General features: G+C 46.3%; 1 protein-coding gene across 1 annotated transcript; it reads left to right on the top strand.

Annotated features, from left to right (window-relative positions):
- Positions 1 to 6617: 6617 nt before the first annotated feature.
- On the top strand, positions 6618 to 11409 carry LOC124665620 (lysophospholipid acyltransferase LPEAT1-like). Its single transcript, XM_047203015.1, has 9 exons — positions 6618 to 7067; positions 8266 to 8385; positions 8557 to 8594; positions 8752 to 8816; positions 9145 to 9213; positions 9600 to 9733; positions 10440 to 10580; positions 10700 to 10763; positions 11157 to 11409. The coding sequence occupies exons 1-9, from the start codon at positions 6618 to 6620 to the stop codon at positions 11174 to 11176; spliced, it is 1101 nt and encodes a 366-aa protein (XP_047058971.1). The 3' UTR covers positions 11177 to 11409.
- The last annotated feature ends 12097 nt before the right edge of the window (positions 11410 to 23506 follow it).

Genomic DNA, 23506 nt, shown 5'->3' with positions numbered 1-23506 from the left:
ATGCTCCAGTGCAAGCTTGAGAAGCACATTGGACCGAGCTTCAACACGCTGATCTTCGGCAGCAGTATTCAAAAAAGAACCTATCCAGTGGAAGAATTAGCGCGAGAGAGAAAACAGTAAGAGTAAAGTCAGATATGGCCAAGTTCAGGAACTGTACCCGTCATATCCAAGCTGGAGTCGTTCATCAGTCGAAGCATATAATTTTCCCGTGAAGTAGCCTCGGCAGCCTCAGTAACCGCGGTTTCCTTCAACGCTAGGGCTTCCTGAGCTTGTTGAAGAGCAAGTTTTTCCCTCTCAGAAGATTTTCGGGACTGTTCCATTATCACGAGAGCCTGTTTCTTCATTGACTGAAGTTGTTGTTGAAGTTCGTTTAAATCTTCATTCTGAGCAGCACTTGAAGAACCTTCAATAAACTCGTCAACGGAGGTTTTTCTCGAGAAAGACGCGGCCGGTAACGCATCCGCAGAACGAGGCACCCCGGTATAGTTGTCAAAAACCAACTGGAGAGAAATGTTTCGACATCAATAACTTGGAAAAGATAGCATTGTATTGATTCATTTGGATATTTACATGAGCATTACAAAAGAGGGTCCCTAGTGAACCAGTGGTAAGCTGTCGCTAAAGCTACTACGGCGACAGTAACAAAAGAGGGAAAAAACAAAAGCAAAATCAGAAGACGAGACGGTCTACTTGACCTCCGGCTTTGACGAACTAGGAGAGGGAGTTGGTTTGCATCCAAGGAAGGAGAGGATCTTCTTCGAGTTAGGCTTGGCAGCCTTAATCAAGGATTGCCACCTCTTCGTCTCCATCTTCTTCGCATCGCCAACCTTCGCCCAGTCGATGTTTTGTTGACTGTCAGCAACCAACGCGATGGTGCCTTCAACGCCAATCTTCAAGCCCTCTTGACGGAGGCCCAACCCAAGATCTTCTTTGGGGATGAAGTACTTGGTCAGGGCGGCAAAAGTGTCGGGCTCCTCTTTCTTCGCGAAGAAGTAGGGAAAAAGCTGTGACAACCCCGACCTAGCATCAGCGATGCTCTGGCGAACTTCGTCTCCATGAATTTCAAGGAGAGAAAGAGCGTCCAGAAGGCGATCATCTTCATGCGTCTCAAGTTCAAAATCTTGATGCGTCTTCCCTGCTAAAACAAAATCTTCGAGTTGTCAAGAGATTCATGGAAAAGCAAACGTCTACGACGAATCAAAGTGATTAGGCCACTTACTAACGAAGCGCCGATTCTGCGACTCCAAGCGAGCGATGATGTCTTCCTCGCGAGCAGATTGCCAAGCTGTGTCTTCACTTAAGGCATTTTCCGCGTCGTGGAGCCTCTTTCGAAGATCCTCGACAGCACCAGCATCTAATTCAGCCTTTTTGCGAGCTTTTTCACTTTGCTCTAGCTTGAGGGCAAGATCATCAGCGCGCTTATTTGCCTCAAAAAGGGAATCTAGCAAAATAAAGGATGACAACGGTTATAACAAAATAGAAGAGAAGAATCTACTCGATGAAATGAAGCAAGAAAAGAATACCTTTCAATTTGTCAGCAAGGTCACGGTACCCGATAAATTGGGTACCAAGACGAACGAACTCCTTCATCAAAAGGCTGGAAAGTAACACGGAGTGAGAAAAGGCTGAAAACATTCGACAACAAAAAGAGTTGAAAACGTTCGACAACAAAAAGCGAACGAGAAAGGCACTTACATCGTCCATAGGAGGAGCCGATAAGCTATCGGTCAAGAGACTTAACCCTTTGCCCTGATCGGTCCTCGCTCTTTTTGGCGACGGAGCACGGGGGCTCACGACATGACTGGGGGTGTCCTATATCTTGTTGAGGAGCCGAGGTTTCGTACTGCGTCGGGACGAGCCTCGGAATAACTAGAGTACGAGACGTGCTCGTGCGAGCGATCACGTCAACGGGAGGATTTTTCTTCCGCATCACCACTCGAACACCAAGAAAAGTATAAGAAACAAAACGAGTCAAAAAACTCGGGTGCAAAAGAAAAAGGCGACAGACACTTACGAGCTGATGAGGGCATCATCGTAAGGGTTGAAGGGTTTTTCCTCCTCTTCGGGTAGAGTTTCCTCGAGAGGGGACCTATCAGTTTTGGAGGTACCAGAGTCTACGACTTCATCCCTTTTCCGCTTGTTCGTTGGAGAAGCAGCAAAGGGGAGGGAATGCGTAGACTCGGTGGCCTCGGAATCAATTTCTCTTTCAGAGGAAGCCGCGAATTTGTGAGAACCCGCAACTTCGCTCTCAGTGCGAGAAGTGCCCTGGTTCTCGTCGGCGACGACGGTTCGTTCTTCGACTTCCCCGCCTTCAGGAAGAGGGGGAAGAGAAGATAATACTTGATGTTTCTACAAGAAGACAACATATATCGACAATAAGTTATACCAGGGAAGTCGGCAAAAAGCGGTCGATAAATGTTAAAAATAGCAGTCGATAAATGTTAAAAATAGCAGTCGATAAAATAGCAGTATGGACAATGGTAATTTACCTTGGGGAGGGCGTTGGCGCCGCTATACGGCTCCACGCGACAGGAGGATGGAACGGCATCTTTCTTGCTAAGCGATGAGATTCTTCGGACAAGCTTTTCCAAGTCCTTCACTGCAAGATCCTTGGAAAGCCGGTCGACATCTTTTTCGCCAGTATACATCCAGAGAGGATTCTTGCGAGCCTGCAGAGGCTGCACCCTAATCCTAAGGAAATACGCTGTGATTTGGATACCCGACAATTCCTTGCCACGGGTATTTTGGAGCTCGCAGATATGGGTTATCAGCGCCTCTGTCGCCGTTTTCTCTTCTTCGGTGGCCTCTGCGTCCCAGGATCGGCGGCGAAGAATTTCGGCACCCCCGTCGAAGGGGCGATGTTATACTCCAACGATTCGGGACATTCTTCGTGGACTTACAACCATTTTTTGCGCCACCCTTGGAGGGAGTCGGGAAATTTGACGTCAAAGTATTCGACATCAGGGCGAACGCAAATAACAACACCGCCTATGTTGTAGGCGATGTTGTGGGAGCCATTGCGGCGGAGGCAGAAGATGCGTTTCCACATAGCCCAATTAGGATGGAATCCAAGGAAGCATTCGCAAAGTATGATGAAAAGAGAAATGTGGAGGATGGAGTTGGGAGTCAGCTGATGAAGCTGTAACCCGTAGACAAAAAGGAGACCACGGAGAAAATCGATGGGAGCAGAAAGGCCACGGATAAGATGGTCAACAAAGCTAACCCGATATTCCATTGGAGGCATCGGGTAGCTCTCCTCGCCGGGGAAGCGCAGCGTTTCCTTCTTCTTCATCAACCCAAGCTTCCTCATCAGATTGATGTCTTGGTTGGAAATCTTGGATCTTTCCCACTCCGAGGCTCCCAGATCTTGCGCTGCCATCTTTGATTCGGGTGTCTTGTGCCTCGTGAGTCTTGCGCGTGGTGGCATAAAGAGTGGTGCTAGCGGCGAAGTGCAATGCGTGAGTGCTTGGAGCTGCGGTGTTTGCGGAGGGGATTTACGGAAGAATAGAGGTGCGGCGCGGCGAAGGGAAAAACGGAGGAAGAAGAAGGTCTTTTATAGATACCTCGCGAATCGGCGCACCGTTGGATGGAGTAGTAACAAACTTGATGAGTTACACGTGGCTCAAGGGGTAAACTCGTATTTTCACTGGGAAGGAACTGGACAGGCGCTACAGTAAGCGTGCCAGAAAAAGCGGAGGACGTGTGTCCCCCAGTTGCCTAACGTGTCAACATGCCACTTATTTTGGGTCCACAATTCAGTGACAGGACAGAGTTCGCGTGTTCTCGATACAGAGTTCGTGGCTATCGTCAGCATTGATGTCACTTTAACAGAGGAAAATTGCGACTGCGGTGAGGTGGAGATTGATGATAGAAAGAAGTGATGATAATTTCGCGAGCTTTTGATCAAATACAAGTTTTTGATCAAATGCTCGGGGGCTACTTTAGAATGAATGAACTCTCAAGTATAGCAAGAAAGAAAAGGCGAGAGCCTATGATCAAATACAAGCATTTCTCCATAGCCTCGGGGCTACTCCCATCGGGAGCGCTGGTCGCGCACCCAAAAAAGATAGGGGAACTCGAAAAAAGACAACAATATAGCGATAAAAGGTGTTAAAATGGTGAGCCTACAACCAACTCCAAGTACTTGGTTGTAGCCTCGGGGGCTACTCCCATCGGGAACGCTGTTCGCGTGCCCGATGAATTTAGAAACAGTATGATGAGTATATTTCGAGTTATACAAATAACTCTTCATATACTCCCATCGGGAAGATAATATAAAAATATACAAGTCATCTGGTTGACTCGAATAAATGTGCTATTCCAACAGCCGAAAAAAGGCACTCGACAATACATTCTCAGAGCGCCTCAGTCGCGAATAATCTCTGAATGCCGCAAAACTTTGCGAAGGTAAGTCCCCGGATCCGTCCTGAGCGGCGTGCCACCGTCTCTAACGGCGGTTTGCTACTTTTTTTCCGTATCAACACATACGAAGAAAAATCCTAACGGACGCGTTAGATACCCGATAAAACATGACTGGAACTCGACATATGGTAAGACCTTAAGCGGCACGTGTCGAGTTACGCCAGTATCCCGAGATCATGTCCAGGGACGTGGTCTTGAAGTAGGTTTTTGCGGATTGCCACTAGAGCAGTTAACTAGTACCTGATCCGTCAGATGAACTAGCCCCAATTACCGTTATCCTTGTACAATATATGACTGTTTTATTAAAGATATGTGTTAACTTGAAGAAGTTAGATGATAATTATAAAGTTGGAGATTTTCCCTGATTCTTCGATTCAAGCAAAATCTCGGGGGCTACTGACATAGGCATCCCCAATGGACTTGCCGAAGATGGTACCCGGGGTTTACTGAAGGCCCACATGTCAAAGAATATGAAGTTCGGAAGCCCAGTTAGTTATTAAGGAAAGATAGAGTTGTATTAGGAAAGTAGAGATTTGTAACTTTACGGGTTGAACTAAGAGAGTCTCCCGGAATTTGTAAACTTGTGTAATACGAAACTCTCGACTCCACCTCCTATATAAGGGGGAGTCGAGGGACAAAGAGAGGATCGAATTATTGTTAGCGCAACCCTAGTTTTCATAAGCAGTCGAGTACTTTTCCGGCTGAAACCCTCGAGATCTACTTGCCCTCTACTTCCAACTAAATCCTAGTCTACAATCCGTAGGCATTGACAAGTTAATCCCTTGTCAATCGGTGAGGCCCACGTCCACTTACACATCGGCGACAACAACACCCCTCACCTCAAAACTAGTACATTTACTCCCTAAAGTTTCTAAAACTAGACAATTTATGCACCAAGCCTCTCATAAGTTGTTTTGCATGGCGATTTTTGTGACGTGTACATGGTTTTGTGCTAGCTCGACATCTACGAAAATAGATTCCCCTTTCTAGTTCTGCTTCTTCCTGGCAATGGTGGTCGTGCTCCCATGCGCCCTCCCGATGTGGTGCATCGGCCTCAAGAAAGCATATGGTGAAGGCAACACAAAGGACCATCGGCTCTGACCCATGTTAGACATATACGAGTAGGACAACTCTTGCCGGTTGTTATTATTTCCTGGTTTGTAATTGGCAACCAAGTCTCTTTGTATTATATAATCCCAACCATGGGACAAATCAATTAGGGTAACAACTACAATTGCCTTCATGGTATCAGGTTAGTTTTTATCCTCTCCCCCATAGGGCCGCCAGAGAATTCCGACACCAATCTCGCGGTCAAGGTGCAGGCTGTCGCTAAAGTTGCTCTCTGTGGATCGTATCCATGCTCCCAAGCAACCACGCCGTTGTTTCATTCAGACTCGAGGTTTCCACCTCCAACTATATCCAATGGTGTTGCATGTTTACCGACGCAGTGGAGAAGTACGCCCTTGGGGACTATCTACTCTAGGGCGAGGTTCTGGTTGATCCCACACTACAATGGAATCATAATGATGGCATCCCCCGATCGCGGCTCAACAATGCAGCCGCGCAAGCTTCTCGCCATGCTTGTCGACTCTACCATGCCATCGCGTGGCTCACGCATTGTGGTCGCGGCTCTTCAACATCTACCACCACAACTCCACCTACCTCGAGCAAGAATTCCACGGCCTCCAACATGACTCCATGACCGTGGCTAATTATGCCATAACCAGAAGGTTCTCTCTGATGAGCTCAACGTGCTGAGCACAATCATCACCAACAAAGAACATGTTCGGTGACAATATTCTAATGAAAACAAGTATATAGTTAGATTCATCATGAAATGTGTTTACTATTTTATTTATTAAATATGCTACCGTAGATGTTGATAGTTTTAGATAGAAAATAATAAAATCAATTCAATGCACACCCACCCTATGAGACGAAACGGGGGAAGCACTTGGAGCATGATCCCATCGACAACCGCCGCAACCGATCCAACGCCCGCGCTGTCGCGAACCCACCCGACACGGACGGCTCCAACACCGTCCGATTTAGATCCAACGGTCCCCGTCTCCTGCTCCAGCGTCCACCCTCTGCCAGCGACCAAACTCCCCGACAGACACAAACCCGTAAAAACACAGGCACCTCCCCCCACGGCCATCGCGCCGATCTCCACGCCCACGCGCGTCAATCCCCCAATGGCCGTCGACACCGCCACCACCGCGCCTTCCCAACCGGAAGGCGGCGACGGCGCCGGCGAGGCCGTGCGGCCCCTCCTCTCTGGCGCGCCCGCCATTGAGGAGGATGAGGACCTGGACGTCAGATACGCGCCGTACGCGCGCCGGGACGCGTACGGGCCGATGGGCCGCGGGCCGCTCCCCGCGGCGCAGGTGGCGCGTCTAATGTTCGCGGCCGCCGTGCTCCTCCCGCTCCGTCTCATTGCCGGGATGCTCCTGGTCGTCGCCTACTACCTCGTGTGCCGCGTGTTCACGCTCTTCGCCGACGTAGGGGAAGAGGGCCGTCCCCGATTACATGGGTGGAGGAGGGAGGCATGTCTGGGTGCTGGCCGTGCATTGTCGCGGGCGATGCTCTTCGTCTTCGGCTTCTACTGGATCCCGGTGTGCGATCGAAGAGTCCCAAATGCAGAGGTCAGTATCATGATGCCACTTTCCTCTTTCAGCGTGCAATCTATCGTAGCCAATCCAATGTGGCCTGCTTGTTTTGATACGCGTATTTTCTTATGAGATCCTACGACTCATCTAGATAACTATGTCTTGTTTGTTCAATGGGGGAACAATGCACTGGTTTGGAACAGAGAGAAAGTGATAGTCCTGATGCCAATGTTTAACATCATCTAGTTGGCTTAAAAAACTGCTTGTGATAGCCTCATAGTTATAGGCAAAATGCAGATTTCTAGCTTTGGTAAGAAATTAAATGTTCTTACAGTTTGTTCCTATATAGATACATTGTTGTTGAATGCAGAAGCATTAATTCTATGATTCATTATGGTCAATAACTTGTCGTAGATGTCTCTATACTCTCTCTTGGGTGGTATGTTTAATCTTGTTGGACAAAATGGTTCCAAACCAAAAAAAGTCGATGGTTTCCTGCAATCTTCTTCATGTTGTGCCTTGTACGAGTATTGTATATCATCAGTTCTGAATTGTTCATTTCTTCTAGCCCATGATTAGGGAGGGGCGGGCTGGGCGGCCACCCCTGGGTCTCTCAAAGCTAAGCAGGGTACCCACCCCATCCTCCACGTTAAAAGATCGCCCCGCCAAACTTCAAAGTTATGGCCATGCCACTGACAAGGGGAAGGTGGATGTGGTGCGGCTACCGGCTAGGGTTGGCGGGAACTGGTGCCACCAGGGCAGAGGAGAGCGATAGAAATTATTGGTAACATCTCGTCTGTTTTATTCAATAGTAGGCGGTCTCCTTATAGATGGAGATACCCTAGACAGATATAATCCTTAAAGGATACAAACTCTGTTTTCGGTAACTCAAGAAGAAACCTAACATAGGGCAGAGTACTCCAGCCGTCCTGGTATGAACCTATGGATGGGCCTGCTAGTTCGTAAAAATGAGACCAGTTGGGGAGGAACCCCGTGCTATATATTAATAGAGAATGTGTGAGACCTGGGAATCCTACCAGAGAAATTAATTCAGCCAACGGGAATTTGAATTCAGGCCGACAGGGAGAAGCCACCGCGCTCCCAACACTAGGCCAACGGCCCATTCACGGCCTGCCATTTATACTGATGCCCGCATATAACATCTGTGTATGTAACTGAACTCTTAAAATTTGTTTACTCGTTCCCATGACATGTTAGTATATGATATGTTCAGGATGTACCTGAAAATCAGTCTGAAGAACTGGAAAGACCAGGAGCGATTGTGTCTAATCACGTATCATATGTGGACATTCTCTATCACATGTCAGCTTCTTCTCCGAGTTTTGTTGCTAAGGTACCTTGAACAATGTTATTCAAGTCTGTCTGTTTTGTTTTTCGACAGGGTACGATGTTACTCAAGTTGGATTTCCCTGCAAAATAAAAGTTTACACTGTTATTATTGTTTTGTGAAACTTACGTGTTCTTAAGTTATAAATGATTGTTCACGCTTAATTATTCTATGTAGAACTCCGTGTCCAAGTTGCCGTTGATTGGTCTCATAAGGTATGTGCTGATTTCTTATTCATGTCTTATTAAGAAAATACGTGAGAAAATGGCCTTATCCTTTTTATATACCTACAAAATTTATTGCGTGGTGACCATTTCTATTTATGTCAAATGTGGATATGATATATTAAATGTATTTCTCTGTCAAATACAGCAAATGCCTCAGGTGCATTTTTGTTCAACGAGAATCCAAAGGATCAGATTCTAGAGGCGTCTCAGGTATGTATTGACATGCATTCATTGATGCCATTTTATTTTTCTTACTCGTTATTCTCCAAAAAGACACATTCATTCTCTGTGTTAACTAAAATATGACTAGCACTTAAACACTTTTTTTGCTACTGCTTCATGTATGCCATGCATTTTTATTGCATCAGACGATGAGCACTTAAATTTTTTAATGGGCATGTTCTTTTATTCTTGTTGCTGTGCAAGGAAGATTCTTTTCAACATGCGATTATTTAATTGAGATAGAGTTCAAAATGCAGACTTACTATGTCATGTAGCTTTTCTTTGCTTTTCACTGAACTGCCCATACTATATGTAGGTGATGTAACTGAAAGGGTCCAAGAGGTTTCTCAGTACAAGAATTCCCCTATGGTGTTACTCTTTCCTGGTTTGTGTACAACCATTTTATGTTTCTTTTGCTAACTTTTTAATGTATAGTGGTTTCTCCTTTTCTATTGTGATTATTATTTTTATGTGTCACTATCTTTTATAATACATTGTTTTCTATGTGCTGAATCTTTTTTTATTGACATGGAACACCGCATTCCATATCTGCTGAATCTTTATTCATCCTTTATTATGTAATCATTCTATGTCTAGTCTTATGGTACTATCTCTAAGTTAGCAAAAGCTATTATCATCTCCTCTTAATACAACATTTTCCATTACTTCAGTGTGCTGTTTCAGATTTAAACCTCAATTTTGTTATGTTTTGTAACTATTAGAAACTTTCTCTTCCTTTGTTTACAGTCTTGTTGTTTCTTTTCTTGTCAGAGGGTACTACTACTAATGGGGATTACCTTCTCCCGTTTAAAACTGGAGCATTCCTTGCAAAAGCACCAGTTCAACCTGTCATTTTGAGATATCCTTACAGTAGATTTAGTCCAGCCTGGGACTCCATAGACGGGGTAAGCATTAATTACATATTTATTATGTTCAATGTCAGAATAAGAACTTGCGAGTAGGTACAGGTATGCAAGAGCAATTTTCTGGAACCATGTATATTTCCTATGGGTTTCAAGGGTAACATTTTATTAATCGCAAAAAAGGAAGAGTCATTTTTTTTGATGTATGATATTCACATTTATGCTTTATTATGAGATGAAATATCTCTCTTGTCATAATTATCTTTTCTCGATAGTATGTCCATATCCGTTGAGTAACTTGAGTTAATATAACCTCCCTGTGCAACTTCTTATATCCTCATTTTCCATGTTCAGCAAAGCATCATCTTCCATGTTGAGGATTGCTAGGCTGCTGCTTTATTAATACAATCATTAAATTTGGCTATGAAATTCTTACGCGCATGCTGCCATGTGAAAAACACCGTCACTTCTTAAAAGATATCATTACTTCATACTCTGCATGAGATAGCGATGACTATAGTTTTTTCTCATTGTATGCAACATGCTAACAATTTATTTACGGTTGCTATATTGTACCTTTGGCTTTCAGAAGTATGTGGTGTGTCAACTTGTAAGCTTGTGGTGCTTTTTTCCATTTTTGTACCTTCTACACTAACACCTATTATAGCATCCTGTGTTGATTAATTTAACTCTGAAACATCAGACACCTCAAATCTGAAAATGGCATTTGTCCCATCACAACCTGCAGAAACGTCATGTATTTTTCCTCCTTTGTCAATTTGCAAATTACATGGAGGTGGTTCGCTTGCCTGTATACTATCCTTCTGAACAAGAAAAGGAGGACCCCAGAATCTATGCCAACAATGTCAGAAAAATGCTAGCAACTGAGGTATTCTCCATCTTTGCTAAGCTAGTCCACCATGATTATACATGTTTTTGAAATTATTAGCTATGGTGTACGATTTACCTTCTTAAGGATTCCGCAATAAAACAATCCTTTTTCTGCAGGGTAATTTAGTTCTTTCTAATCTTGGGCTGGCGGAAAAGAGGATGTATCATGCGGCACTTAATGGTAATAGTCCTCGTGCTCTGCATCAGAAAGATGATTGAAAGCCCTTGCATCACTGTTTGTATACTGACAGTTGAGGTTATTGTAACAATGTATGCCCACTTTAGCTGATCATGCGTTGCATGGTTTTTCTGTTTGAGGAGTATGTTTATTGATAAATATCTTCTTTATACCTATTTTGAGATGATTTTCCCCCTCATGCTACATTGTATAAAAACCATTAAACATTATAGTTCAATAACAATGTCTGGCGTAATTGTGGTGCTTGTCATTCACAGTTCATGCTGTTTCACTTATTGTTTTCCCTGATTTTGGGTCTTTCAAGAGCCACCGTTTGCTTCACATAACTGAGTCATCTACTCTAAAACTGAATCATCTATTTGGTCTTCCCTGCAGGACTATTGTGTCAAAGCTAATTTGGATACACATGATGTTAGTTTTACTGCTTGCCTTTGTACATTGCGAATGAAATTTTGTCGCTATTCCTTTTTCCTTATTGAGGAGAGAGACCATGTAAATGTTTGCACCTTTGAAACAAACCTGAGTTAGGTCTTTAGGAACAGAAGAATTAGAGCAGCAGAGGGGTAAAGGTTGGAAATTAACATTTGTTTATTTGATTTGGCATTGAAATGCACTCATGCGGATTTAACACATGTTTCTGGTTTGTTCATCAAATATTAGTCATGATCTAACTTCTGCTTTAGCCAGGTTATTTTATTTTAGTATTTTTGTTATTTTATTTATGACAAAAACAAATTGGATGCTCTACAAAACGTCTACTATGGAGAACATTTGTTGAACGCATGTTTGGTTCTAGTACTATTACACACTAATCCATGAAATTGACATATATACGGATACACCAGAGAGAGGTGAGGTTAAACTATGGAAAGGATTAGAATTGTTTTGAAATTAGCCTCCATGACTTTCACCATGCATTGTACGTACCTGGTGTAGTGGTGTCGCAAAGATCCACTTCTCTCGCGGAGCCGGAGCGTGTCGCCCGCGGCCCGCGGCCAGCAGCACGTGGACCGACCTTCCCACCGCCGCCACGGGCCACGGCCCTGTCCGCCGCGCCGCCAGCGATTCCTGCACTGCCGCAACCTCCCTCTCCACGTCCTGCGAGGTGCTGCTGGTGAGTGCCTTCGCCATCCACGAAGCGGAATACCAGTATGGGCTTCGGAGGGTATCCTTAACTGTGCATGTGTGGATCCCTAAAAAAAAAAGTGCCTGTGTGGCAAGAGTATAGAGATCCCGGATATACGCCTGCACATGATAATAACCGCTATCCGGTTTTGGGGCTAAAAAAAAATACCCGCATTAGATACCGGAGAAAGACCCGGCCCGGAAATAATTTTCGGGGATGCTGAAAATTCGGGGCGAAAATCTTGACATGGCTGGTTCCACCGCTCGGATATCATGCTCCAAGATAGCTCGAAATCCCTAGCTGCCGTTGTTGTCGAGGGCACACCAATAGCACGTGCGCCACAGTTAGGTTAGAGATGTGCCACTGCTATATTTTAGGGACCACGTAGCAGTGGCACACCATGTCTTGTTGCGCCACCGGTAACTCACATACACGTTGTCCCCCCCCCCCCCCTCTCTTCCCCCGTCCCCGTGGATCGCCTTGGGAATCTCCGGATCTATGGTTATTTTCAACTCGTCGAAGCATTTCATCGCTTGCTACACCTTTCCTCATCTTTGGGTGCCTAGGTATCCACCACAAGTCTTTCCTCTTTTGAACCTCGATATTAACGTTAGGGCTATGCCATCCTAAGGTGCTACTAAATGGAAGGATCTTATCAACGTCCATGAATGCGAAATCATAGATCGAACTGCTGAATTGGCAAAATTCGGTGCTATCATAGTATCCGCTAAGTTCACGGGCTGCAGATAAGCGGACTCGAACCATTGACATCCGCGGATCACCAGCGAAGGCCCCTAAATGACCGCTCAGTGATAAAGGAGGTGGGGGTGCAAAGACAGCCACGAGGTTTGCCTAGAACAGCCACCCTTTAAAGAGTGTGTAATAGCTCACTAATCGAGCGTCCTTGCGCTGAAGATGAATGGGGACAAGCGATCTGCCGAAGCTGTGGGATGTCTAAATGCATTGGTAGGGGAGCGTTCCGCCTTAGAGGGAAGCAACCGCGAAAGCGGGGGTCGACGAAGCGGAAGCGAGAATGTCGGCTTGAGTAACAAAAACATTGGTGAGAATCCAATGCCCGAAAACCCAAGGTTTCCTCCGCAAGGTTCGTCCACGGAGGGTGAGTTAGGGTCTAAGGCGAACATACTCCCTAGGCGGGATACTTAACGCGTTAGCTACACCACTATACGGGTCGAGTCGCATAGCACCTAGTATCCATCGTTTACGGCTAGGACTATTGGGTCTCTAATCCCATTTGCTCCCCTAGCTTTCGTCTCTCAGTGTCAATGTCGGTTCAGCAGAGTGCTTTCGTCGTTGGTGTTCTTTCCGATATCAATGCATTTCACCGCTCCACCGGAAATTCCCTCTGCCCCTACCGTACTCCAGCTTGGTAGTTTCCACCGCCTGTCCAGGGTTGAGCCTTGGGATTTGACGGCGGATTTGAAAAGCCACCTACAAACACTTTATGAAAGAAATTTATTTCAAAATCCTTTGAGATGGCCATGTGTTATGTGTTTTAGTTGTTCAAAAAAATTATCAAAAATTTTGATGACTTTTTTTTTTGCAAAATGGAGCCATATTTCGGTAAACTAGCTTTGAATTTTATTTTGTATACAACCTTCGATGGAAACGTTTTTTATATGAAAATGTATCTACGAGAAAAGTTACACCAAAATTCAACGGGCTATGACCGATTTACTAATTTTTTAGATTCCTCAAAATCAAAAAGGAAAAGAGAGTTTTTGGATGTTTCAGATTTCGCTGAAAAAATCAAAAAAATAGTAGTGGCGCACCAACCCTTGTGGTGCGCCACTGGTATGTTGGACGGCCACAGATCCGGATGCGCGATCCAACGACTCCAAACGTGTGTAAAACGACACACGATTTGTGTGCTCCTTATTCATGCGTCCTCATTGGTCAAGCAAGTCCCTGTCATTCATCCACACATAACTTATCCTTTCTCCTTTCCTCCTTCCTCCTCTCCTCCTCCCTCACTTCTTCGTCCATCTGCTTCGACAAGAGGCTTCGTCGACGCACCTCCTCCGGCCATCTGCAACTCCCTACTCTTCGGCTTCTCCCTCATCTCCGACTCCTCCCTCCTCTTCGACATCCTGTCCTTCCTCCTCCATCCTCTCATATCCTCTTTTCTCCCTCCCTCCTCTTCTCCATCCTCTGTTCCGGTGCCCCTCCCCCTCTCTACCCTCCTCTCGCCCGCCGGCCATTCCATCCTCCCCGCCCACCGGACATTCCCTCCTCCCTGGACTCTGGCCATTCCTCCTCCCAACACCATGTGGAGCTCACAGAGAACGTACAAGAGCAGAAAAAATTCGAAAAAAACAAATGAAACAAAATTTCAAAAATATACCAGTGGTGCGCCACTGGTAGGGAACATACTAGTGGCGCACTAATTCTACTAGTGGCGCGCTAGTAGGTGCGCCACTGATGCGCAAAACAGATGTGCCACTGGTGGTTGTTTTCCTAGTAGTGGCTCAGTCACCGTCATGGACTTCCTCGGCCACCCACTCGTTCGATCCGTGATTGCATTGGCTCAATCGATGCCTCCCCGACCTCCCGACCCCCCGTCATTGTGGGGCAAAGTGGAAGCGGCATGGAAACCACGCCATGCAAAGCGGAGGTGCTCTTGCGGCCGCAAGCTCTAGGGCAACTCCCGCGTCAATGGTCCAAACCACCAATGCTGAAAAAATAGCGCCCTCCAGGGCAGCCAAAATCGATGTCGAACGGACCATCAACATCGTCCTCCAACGCAGGCCGTGGTGTCAGGCGCCGATATCAATGTCGGGCACGCCTCCAACATGTTTGAACTTTGAACCAATGCCGGAGATGTAGAGTTTCTCCCCTTTTTATGTAAATTATTTCAAATTGGCCATATTTCTTAGTTCTTCGGTAATTGAATTGTGTATCTTCGGGTTGTATACGGTTCCTACCTCCTATGTGGATAAGTTGGAGGAGAATAAGGTGAACATTGTTAACAAATCGCTTGACAGATTTCACTGCCATCATTGAAATCAGAGAGAATGATAGGGGTTTCAGGAGGAGGAGGATGATGAGGTAGATCCATAGTTGGAGGAGATTGGAGAGGAGGCGTTGTTTCGGACTCGACCGTCGTACGGTCCGGTGGGACCGGGTCATCCGGCAACGGCCGGGCGAGGCGCCGGGCTGCCACCGTGCGGGCGCGCTAGCCTCCCTAGACCTGGTCCGGTGTGCACCGGTGTAAGGGCCGGCGGGCTCCAGGCCACCCCGTGTGGCAGCCGGTGCTGCCGGGTCTGGTGTCGGGCCGTCCGGCGTGATGGCCGGCGCTGCCGGGCGTGGGGCTGGCGTTGACTTCTCCCTCCTTCGCGCATGCCTCCCTCTCCTCCCTCGCACGTCCGTGGATTGTCTTCACGTCCATCACCATGTCCAGCAGCTTCTCTTCTCCTCGTGCGACGCTTGCTCCATCTTCGTACTTGATCATACACAAGTCGAAAGACTTAGGCAGTATAAAGTTCTCATCGATCAAAGTATCATTCAGGAGTGAATTCACCTGTTGTTTAAGTAGCTTCGCACGAGCCCTTGTAATCGGTCTAATCCTAACTTCATTAGACTTGAGCTTCACATCAACATCGTCTTCATCTTGCAATGACGGAGGTAGTAATTCGGTAGGGACGTCCTCATCACTTTTGCTCATATGTGAGCCCGTGTGTATTGTTTATCTTTAGTACTAGTGTTGTATTCTGAACCTATGGTTGTATGATGTTTGTTTGCCGTTCGTTCTTTTATATATAAAGCCAGGCCAAAGTCTTTCGTTATTTAAAAAAAAAAGCGTCTGCCTTAATTGCTGCCTTGTTGGTTTGGATGGGTCGGTTGGTTACCTGTGAGGCTATGACCCTGTGTTTGCTTCAGAATCAGGTTAGGGCCGTGCTAGTCGTTTCCATGTGGTTGTCTAATGTCTTGCAGGTTATAACCATCGATCATGGTTACCGGGGTGGGGATCTACCTCCGGATTGAGAAGTTCTGAACGTTGTAAACTTGTAATAGCTTAGCTAGCTAAACCCGTGTCACTCTACACTTCGAATAAACTTTCTGCTAGTGACTAGAACTAGCTTCCCTTCGGTATTCCCGATGATCTTGTGAATGCCGCATGCCTTGTTGGTTTCGACAGCCTTGCCCAAGGTAGAAAATGAAGTATTCACGCGCACACACAAGGACGGAACACACAGAGTTTTGGCTACGACTATCGCCACTGGCCGGTAGGAGATGGCTACTAGTAACCATAATGCAAGCCACGCCGATCGGCCACTCCTCGCACCTGGAGATCGTGCTCACTCTCACTCTGCACAACGGCTGATTACCAGGTCACAACTAAATCCTGTCTCCAACAGCTAGCTAGGCATGCAACTAACACACACTTGCTGACTTTGTACCATAGAGGCACATCACCAAGCTAACACACACGACTAACAAGCTTTGCCTTGTGTACACCTGATCAAATCTATACGGCGTGCACATTTCCGCAGCTTGAACAGAAAGTAAAACTCAGAAACTCAAACTGAAATAAACATGCTGAAACTGTAAACAACAAGGCTAACTCCAACAGGTTTGAGCGGGCCGAGTTGGCTGTGAAATGGATACACAAGTTTGAGATGTGCTAATCGTGTTGTGTGAACTACAGCATGTCATCGTAACCTGAATTTTACAGACAACGGCTTGTATCACATCAGAACCTGAATATGTACTGGATCAGCAGCCTGCATTTGAAGCTTTTGCATTGACATGTCCTGAAGTTCAGACGCCAAAATCACAATCATGATCCCATCAAAAAAAAAAAAAAACGCATGTGCATTTACATTTCTTCCACCCATGAAAAACAGATGCAAAACAAAAGTAACATGAGTAACCAAAAGAGATGGGGAGCGTCAAAGATTTATTATTTGCCCTGATACAACATATAATCAAGCTGCAACAACACGCAGCAAGACAATGAGAAGAAGACGCATCTCCATCTCCACTATCAGCAAACACAAGGGACTGAGGGAGATAGATCACAGCAGCAACACCCCCTCCTTACCTGAACCGAACCAACACCAAACCAGAACCAAGAAGTGAACGGGGGAACTCCATGCGAGACGGCGACGGCCTCTCCTCCTCCTACTACATCACAGGAAGAAGAATAGCTCCTGACGCATCATCTTGCCCTCCGCCAATAATGCTTCTCCAAAGATACTTATACGGCCAAGTATCTCCATATGCCCCAGCCTCCCAGCCTCTCTAATCTGAATCTGACCTGGTTTGAAACCTGTCGTCTCAGAGTCCTCTACTTCGAGCGATGTTCTGCAGTGACAGGGATCGGGTGCATTGAACCTAGACGCCTTCTTGTAGCTATTTTGCACTGTTGTACGGCATCGGGGCTTAGGAATAAGAGTGGTGGCAGAGAGCATGTTGCCATCAGTGCCACTGCTTTTCTCTCACTTAGTGCTACATCTGGGCATTTCTCGGGCCGGGCCGGGCCCGAAAAAGCCCGAACTGAAATTCCCAGGCCCGAGCCCGGCCCGACTTTGGGCTTACAAATTAGGCCCGAATCCAGCCCGAACTGCCAAAAACCCAGCCCAGCCCAACAAGCCTGGCCCGAACTAGGCTTAAACTGTGTTTTATGCAAGCTTGAGCCCGGCCTGGCCCGACGTTTGGGCTCGAAAATCGGGCCCGAACCCGGCCCGGCCCGGGATTTTCGGGCCGGACCGTCCGGGCCGGGCTGCCCATGCCCAGCTGTACTTTGTGCTGCCTGCTCATACAGTCACGCTTAATGAAACAAGTAGCACGTCCGATTAGACTGGTTTTGTAGTGGAAAATATCAGATTAGTTGTGTGTGCTGTAGCATTATTTGTCTGCATGATTGCCAAATTTGTTCTGAAGACGAACATATGCAAGTCCCACCGATTACCGACATGCAAAAGATATGCGGTGTACTTTGTTTATGTCCAAAATGATCTCACGCTCAGTTCATACACAAAAGTCATCAGTGCTAGATCATCTCCACACGACCACACCCTTTCTCAGCATCGACTAAATCAGACGTAGATGAGCAGATGTACTGATGGCGCATTGGCGCACTGCAAAGAAGCCACATCCTGTGAAAACTGAAAAGTATAGCACTAAGCAGTAAGTACAGTAGGAGGTCAATGTTTAGAAATTTTGTCAAAAGAGACCACCTGCCCCAATTCATTGATAAAAAGGACCACCTCTGAATTAAATTGGCAAAAAAGACCACCTCCTACGTGGCGGCAGGCCCCCCAACCGACACGTGGAGCTTGCCGCCGGCTGCTGTGGCGGCAGGGACCCGCCGCTGGCCGGCGTGGCGGCACGTTAGCTGCTCCGGCTCGCCGTCAGTTGCCGTTTGCTCCGGTGGGCCATGCCGCCGGTGCATGGGGCGGCAAGCTGACGTGGCACTTGCCGCCACACCAGATGGAGGCATGCCTCGACTTTGCTAATTAAGCGGAAATCAGTCGACAGGTCCATCACATGACTTTGCAAATTGCACTGATTTTGATGGTGATGGAGGCAGACCTCGACTTTGCTAATTGAGCGGGAATCAGCCGACAACGGGAATCAGCCGACAGGTCCATCACACTGATTTTGCGCACTGGATTTAATGCTCTTTAAGTGCTCAGTGTATGCAGCAGTTCCCGCGCGAGAGAATCTGTTCGGACAGACCGATAGCATCGCACTGATTTTTAGGCTATACTGTTGCAAATTGGTCTGCTTTCGGTGGTGCTCAAACTGTTGCAAATTAGCCAGCTTTCGGCACTTAAACTATTCCTAATTGTTGATTTCGTCGAGATGAGCTGAGTCTATTTAAAGGCTATCATTGTCCGCGCACTCTCACTCTCACTCTCACTCTCCGCACTCTCACTCTGTGCACTCTCACAACACAGCATCTCACTATCACATCTCTTCGGGTACTTAGTATTTCCTCACATAGTTGATGTCTCCTGCTCGCAGCTGAAGATTTGTTGGCTGATTAAGTGTTTGCTCAATCTGTCATATCAAGGTAAGGATTTGAAGAAGCAAGCATAATTAGTTGTATAGTGTAATTAGTTTATGTAGTTGCATGCATGCATATGAGTCTGTAGTTTATGTAATTGCATAGGTATTATTGAGCTGTAGTGTAATTAGTTTATGTAATTGCATGCATGTAATTAGTTTAGTTAATGCATGTTCTGTAGTTGCATGCATGCATGCATAGGTATTATTGAGTCTATAGTTTATGTAATTGCATAGGTATTATTGAGTCTGTAGTGTAATTAGTTTATGTAATTGCATGCATGCAATTAGTTTAGTTAATGTATGGTCTGTAGTTGCATGCATGCATGCATAGGTATTATTGAGTCTGTGTAGTTATATTTTATTTATGCAACATGCGTAACATATAGGCTACGATTTTATGTGCGTAGAAATATATCACGTACGAATGATGAACTTGTAATTAGAAATATGATGCTGAAAAATTAATGGTCTAAGTAAATATGTTGAACGTGTATTTTAGATCGATTATTTCAAATTGTTAATCACATGTTAGTTTTGTAATCTAACATTACTTTAAAAATATGGTTGTGCGGTAGGTACGATGGAAACGGTGTTAGTGTTTTATGGAGACGTCGTACGCGACGAATTTTTCGGGTGTCGATGTGTCGCGGCTGCGACTCGATGAAAGTTGTAGTGACGGACATGGTCAATAGAGAATTTTTGGATGTTAGAAGATGCATCCGAGCACAGTTTGGGCGTGAGATGCGGGGGAAGAAGATGACCGTTGAGGCTCTCATCGTCGTAGGAGGGAATGATGGGACACCTGCCCGATGGGGTTTGCGGGAGGTAAAGAGTGATAAAAATTGGGGTACGTACATGAGGTTTGCAAGCACACCTGGTGCTGCTATGTACGGAGAGCCCATGGTGTATGTTCAGTTTATATCAGGTGATGATGGTGCCGGAAGCGATACCGGCGCTGGTGAAGAGGAGATGGCCATCGTCACAGGACCGAGCACCGTTCAATCGGAGCTTTTGGCCCTGACTGCAGCAGGCATGATAGGCCAATCAGAGCATGAGGCACTGACTGTAGGCCATAGCACCGGTCCATCGGAGCAGATGGTCGCCCAGTGTGCTGTCGAGCCAGGATACTGGTCCGCGTTCGTTGACATTAGCGAGCGTGTGGAGGGACTGCCGGAGGCGTTGGACAATGACGCTCGTTCTTCTTCGACTGAATCCTCCTCGGACGAAGAAGGCGTCGGTCCTTGCCGGAGGGCGGTTGCGGCACCAATGGACCCTGAGTTCTTAAAAACAATGACCATTAGCAATGAATTCTGCTCTGTTCCAGGCCTAGGGGAGGCGAGTCTGCAGGTTCGGCAAACTTTCCCAGACAAGGACTCGGCTGACCAAGCAATCAAAAGGTATACCTTGGCCATATCTCAGCAACACAGAGTGAAGCAGTCTGATCGAAGGCAGCTGAAAGTCATATGCGTCAAATTGAATGAGGGTTGCAGGGGGAGAGTTATCGCTCGGGTGAGCCCTGGGGTATGTCAGCCATGGCATATCTCAAAAACAGAACCTCATAGCTGCGAGCAATTGGGGGCTCTTGACAATCACCGCAACGCCACTGCAAAATATATATCACATATCATGCAAGTGGCGGTGGAAGAAGATATAACCCTTGGTACCAAGAAGCTACAAAAAACCGCGGAAGATCTGATTGGCTTCCCGGTCAGCTTTAGTAAGGCAAGGCGGGCGAAGGAGGATATTTTTCAGAGATTGTATGGCACCTACGAGGAGGCATATGACCTTGCCCCGAGACTACTCCATCAGATATCAACCACTAACCGGGGAACTCAAGTGATTAGGAGAGTTCGTCAACACCCTCTGGAGGAAAACTTAGAAATCCTTGATCGTTTATTCTGGGCATTCCCCCAGACTATACGGGCATTCCATCACTGCCGCCCGGTGCTGTCAATAGATGGTACCTATCTCACAGGAAAGTACAAGGGCACACTCTTGGTGGCGATCGCAGCTGACGCAAATAATCAACTCTTGCCTATTGCCTATGCACTTGTCGAGAGTGAAAACAAAGATAGTTGGTTATGGTTCCTCAGCTGCTTGAAGATGGGAGTCGTGAGAGATCGGCCCGATGTTTGCATCATATCAGATCGCAACACAGGCCTTTTGAGCGCTCTCGAAATAATCAAGAATTCATCGGACCCTAACTGGGGGTGGCCCGACCTGGAGACAAGGTGGTGCATGAGGCACTTGGCAGCCAATTTTTACTCAAAGTTCAAGAACAAGGACTGGTTCAAGCTATTTAAGAGGATGTGCATGCAGAAGACTAAGGCGAAGATGAATGCTATTTGGGCTGGAATCAACAAAGAAATCGAGAAGGCTGCCTTGCCGCCGAGAGAAGACCGGAGGGGCTGGAGGACTGAAATAAATTTGAATACATGGATTAATCAGAACTGCCCCGATTTAAGTAAGTGGGCGCCAGCTCACGACTCAGGGGCTCGGTACGGCATAATAACCAGCAACATGTCGGAGGTTTACAATGGCGTGCTGAAAGGTGTGCGAGCCCTCCCTATCACAGCCCCGATTATCGAAACTTGGAACCGGACTCGTCATATGCTTTGCGATGCATACGTAGTGCAGGTCGCAATACACACGATGATGTGCATGAATCAAGCAATGGTACTGAAAAGATGCAACGACATATTGGCATGAGATAAGCTGAAAAATCCAAAAGTCATGGGTTTCATCAAATTGATGCACTTAATAATAGGTAATTATATATTTTAATTCATCTTATCATCATGTACCTTCTAATGTAATTTATCACTGATGCAGACGGTACAACGGTGAGATACTGCCAACATATAATGAATGGTATCGCGCTAGCACACGGACTCTGCTCACCGGTCCCCCACCATCGAGTCCGACACACCTCACATGGGCCTCAGCTTACCACCGTGACACTTCGGTACTTGTTATATAAATGTAATTAAGAAAATATGTGTTTATAGCCAATATTAATTTTTTTATTTCATTCGGATTGACGAGTTCAGGCAGATCGCACGGGACGCCCAGGACACTTTGAACTTGCGCAACATGGATAGTACGGAGGGAAAATCCATGGTAAAACGTATTTTTAATACTGCCATTAAAGGGCTTAGGCGTCTTGGTTGCAGCCGCCATGATGATGTTGTCAGTCGAGCATTCGACATGCCGGAGGCACCGTCGAACAGACCGAGTATGGTACGTGTGAGCCAGCCATCCGCCACACCGACCGTACCAGTTCCCTCTACCTCGCATACATCTAATCCACGACGCGACTCATCTTTACTTGACCGATCTAAGTCCGCACACATATCTCAACGCCATGGCGCCACACAGGTAATCAACTTGCGTACATACATTCCTCCTGAACTTACAACAATGACACATTTTTTCCAATTGTATTAGGAGGACGATCATTTTCCGTCATATCCATCTGGACAACGATTCTCCTACACAGAAGGCGAATACTCGCAAAGATTCAACACTCAGGTATGCTCATATTTAATAATTACCTACCGACACGTGATTACTTACATGCCTACTAATGACATGTCGTTGACGTTTGCAGGAATCTGTTGACCCTACGTGGTCCAACATGGGAGCTGGTTTAGGCCACAATATGCCCCCACTGCGGGGTCGTGACCACATGCAATCGCAATACCCAACTCAGGTTAATGCATGTTAATTACCAACATGATTATTGTGTGCATGTTTCTGACGGAGCCGTTCAATACGCAGGAATCTTTAGTCCCGACATGGCCTGATATGACGCAGCAACCACAATACTACGGCAGCACTTCCCAACAACCTCGCGATGATGTTAACGGGATAGTTGAAGAATTCTTCGGAGGTGCAATTTTCAGCTCAGATGCCAGTTTGATTCGCCCAAATCAGAAATCTCCATACGTATTTCATACTCCATCACCAGCAGATGAGACACGTACAGAGGATGAGGAAAATTAGTACGGCCGAGGTTTGCGTCCACCTCATCCCCCTCATCCCCGGTTGTCGCCTTCCGGTCCAAGGCCACGACAGCAACATCGTCGTCGTCGTCGAGAGGAATGATACACATTTATCTATGCGCGCGACAGACATTTAATCTATGTATGAGACATTTTTCTATGTATCTCAGAGACATATTAATATTAGTTCCAGTAAGTTTATTTCTAAATTAACTGCAATAGTGAAGATACAACATAAGTAAAAACGTTTAAGATACAACATAATAACTACAACGAATTTTAAGATACAACGCGAAAGTAAAACTGGAATTAACATACATAGCTAGTACAACAGATCACTCTATTTGCCATGTGTCCACCGTGGCCATTTTCCGGACTTGTCGCCGCGTTCTTCTGCTGCTTGCGCCTCGGCAGCTCTTTCCCTTAATCTCTTCCTCTCCGCTTCACGGGCTTCTCTGCGCACCTCTTCCTCTGCATACCTACGTGCAGCCTCATCATCCATCCTCTTCTGATTCACCTCACGATTTCGAGCTTGCTTCGCTCTTAATTTTTGTATCTGT

The sequence above is a fragment of the Lolium rigidum genome, chromosome 6 (genome assembly GCF_022539505.1).
Source record: "Lolium rigidum isolate FL_2022 chromosome 6, APGP_CSIRO_Lrig_0.1, whole genome shotgun sequence".
Taxonomy (NCBI): Eukaryota; Viridiplantae; Streptophyta; class Magnoliopsida; order Poales; family Poaceae; genus Lolium; species Lolium rigidum.
Note: the sequence above shows the minus strand (reverse complement) of the source record. Positions and strands in the feature narration are given on the sequence as shown.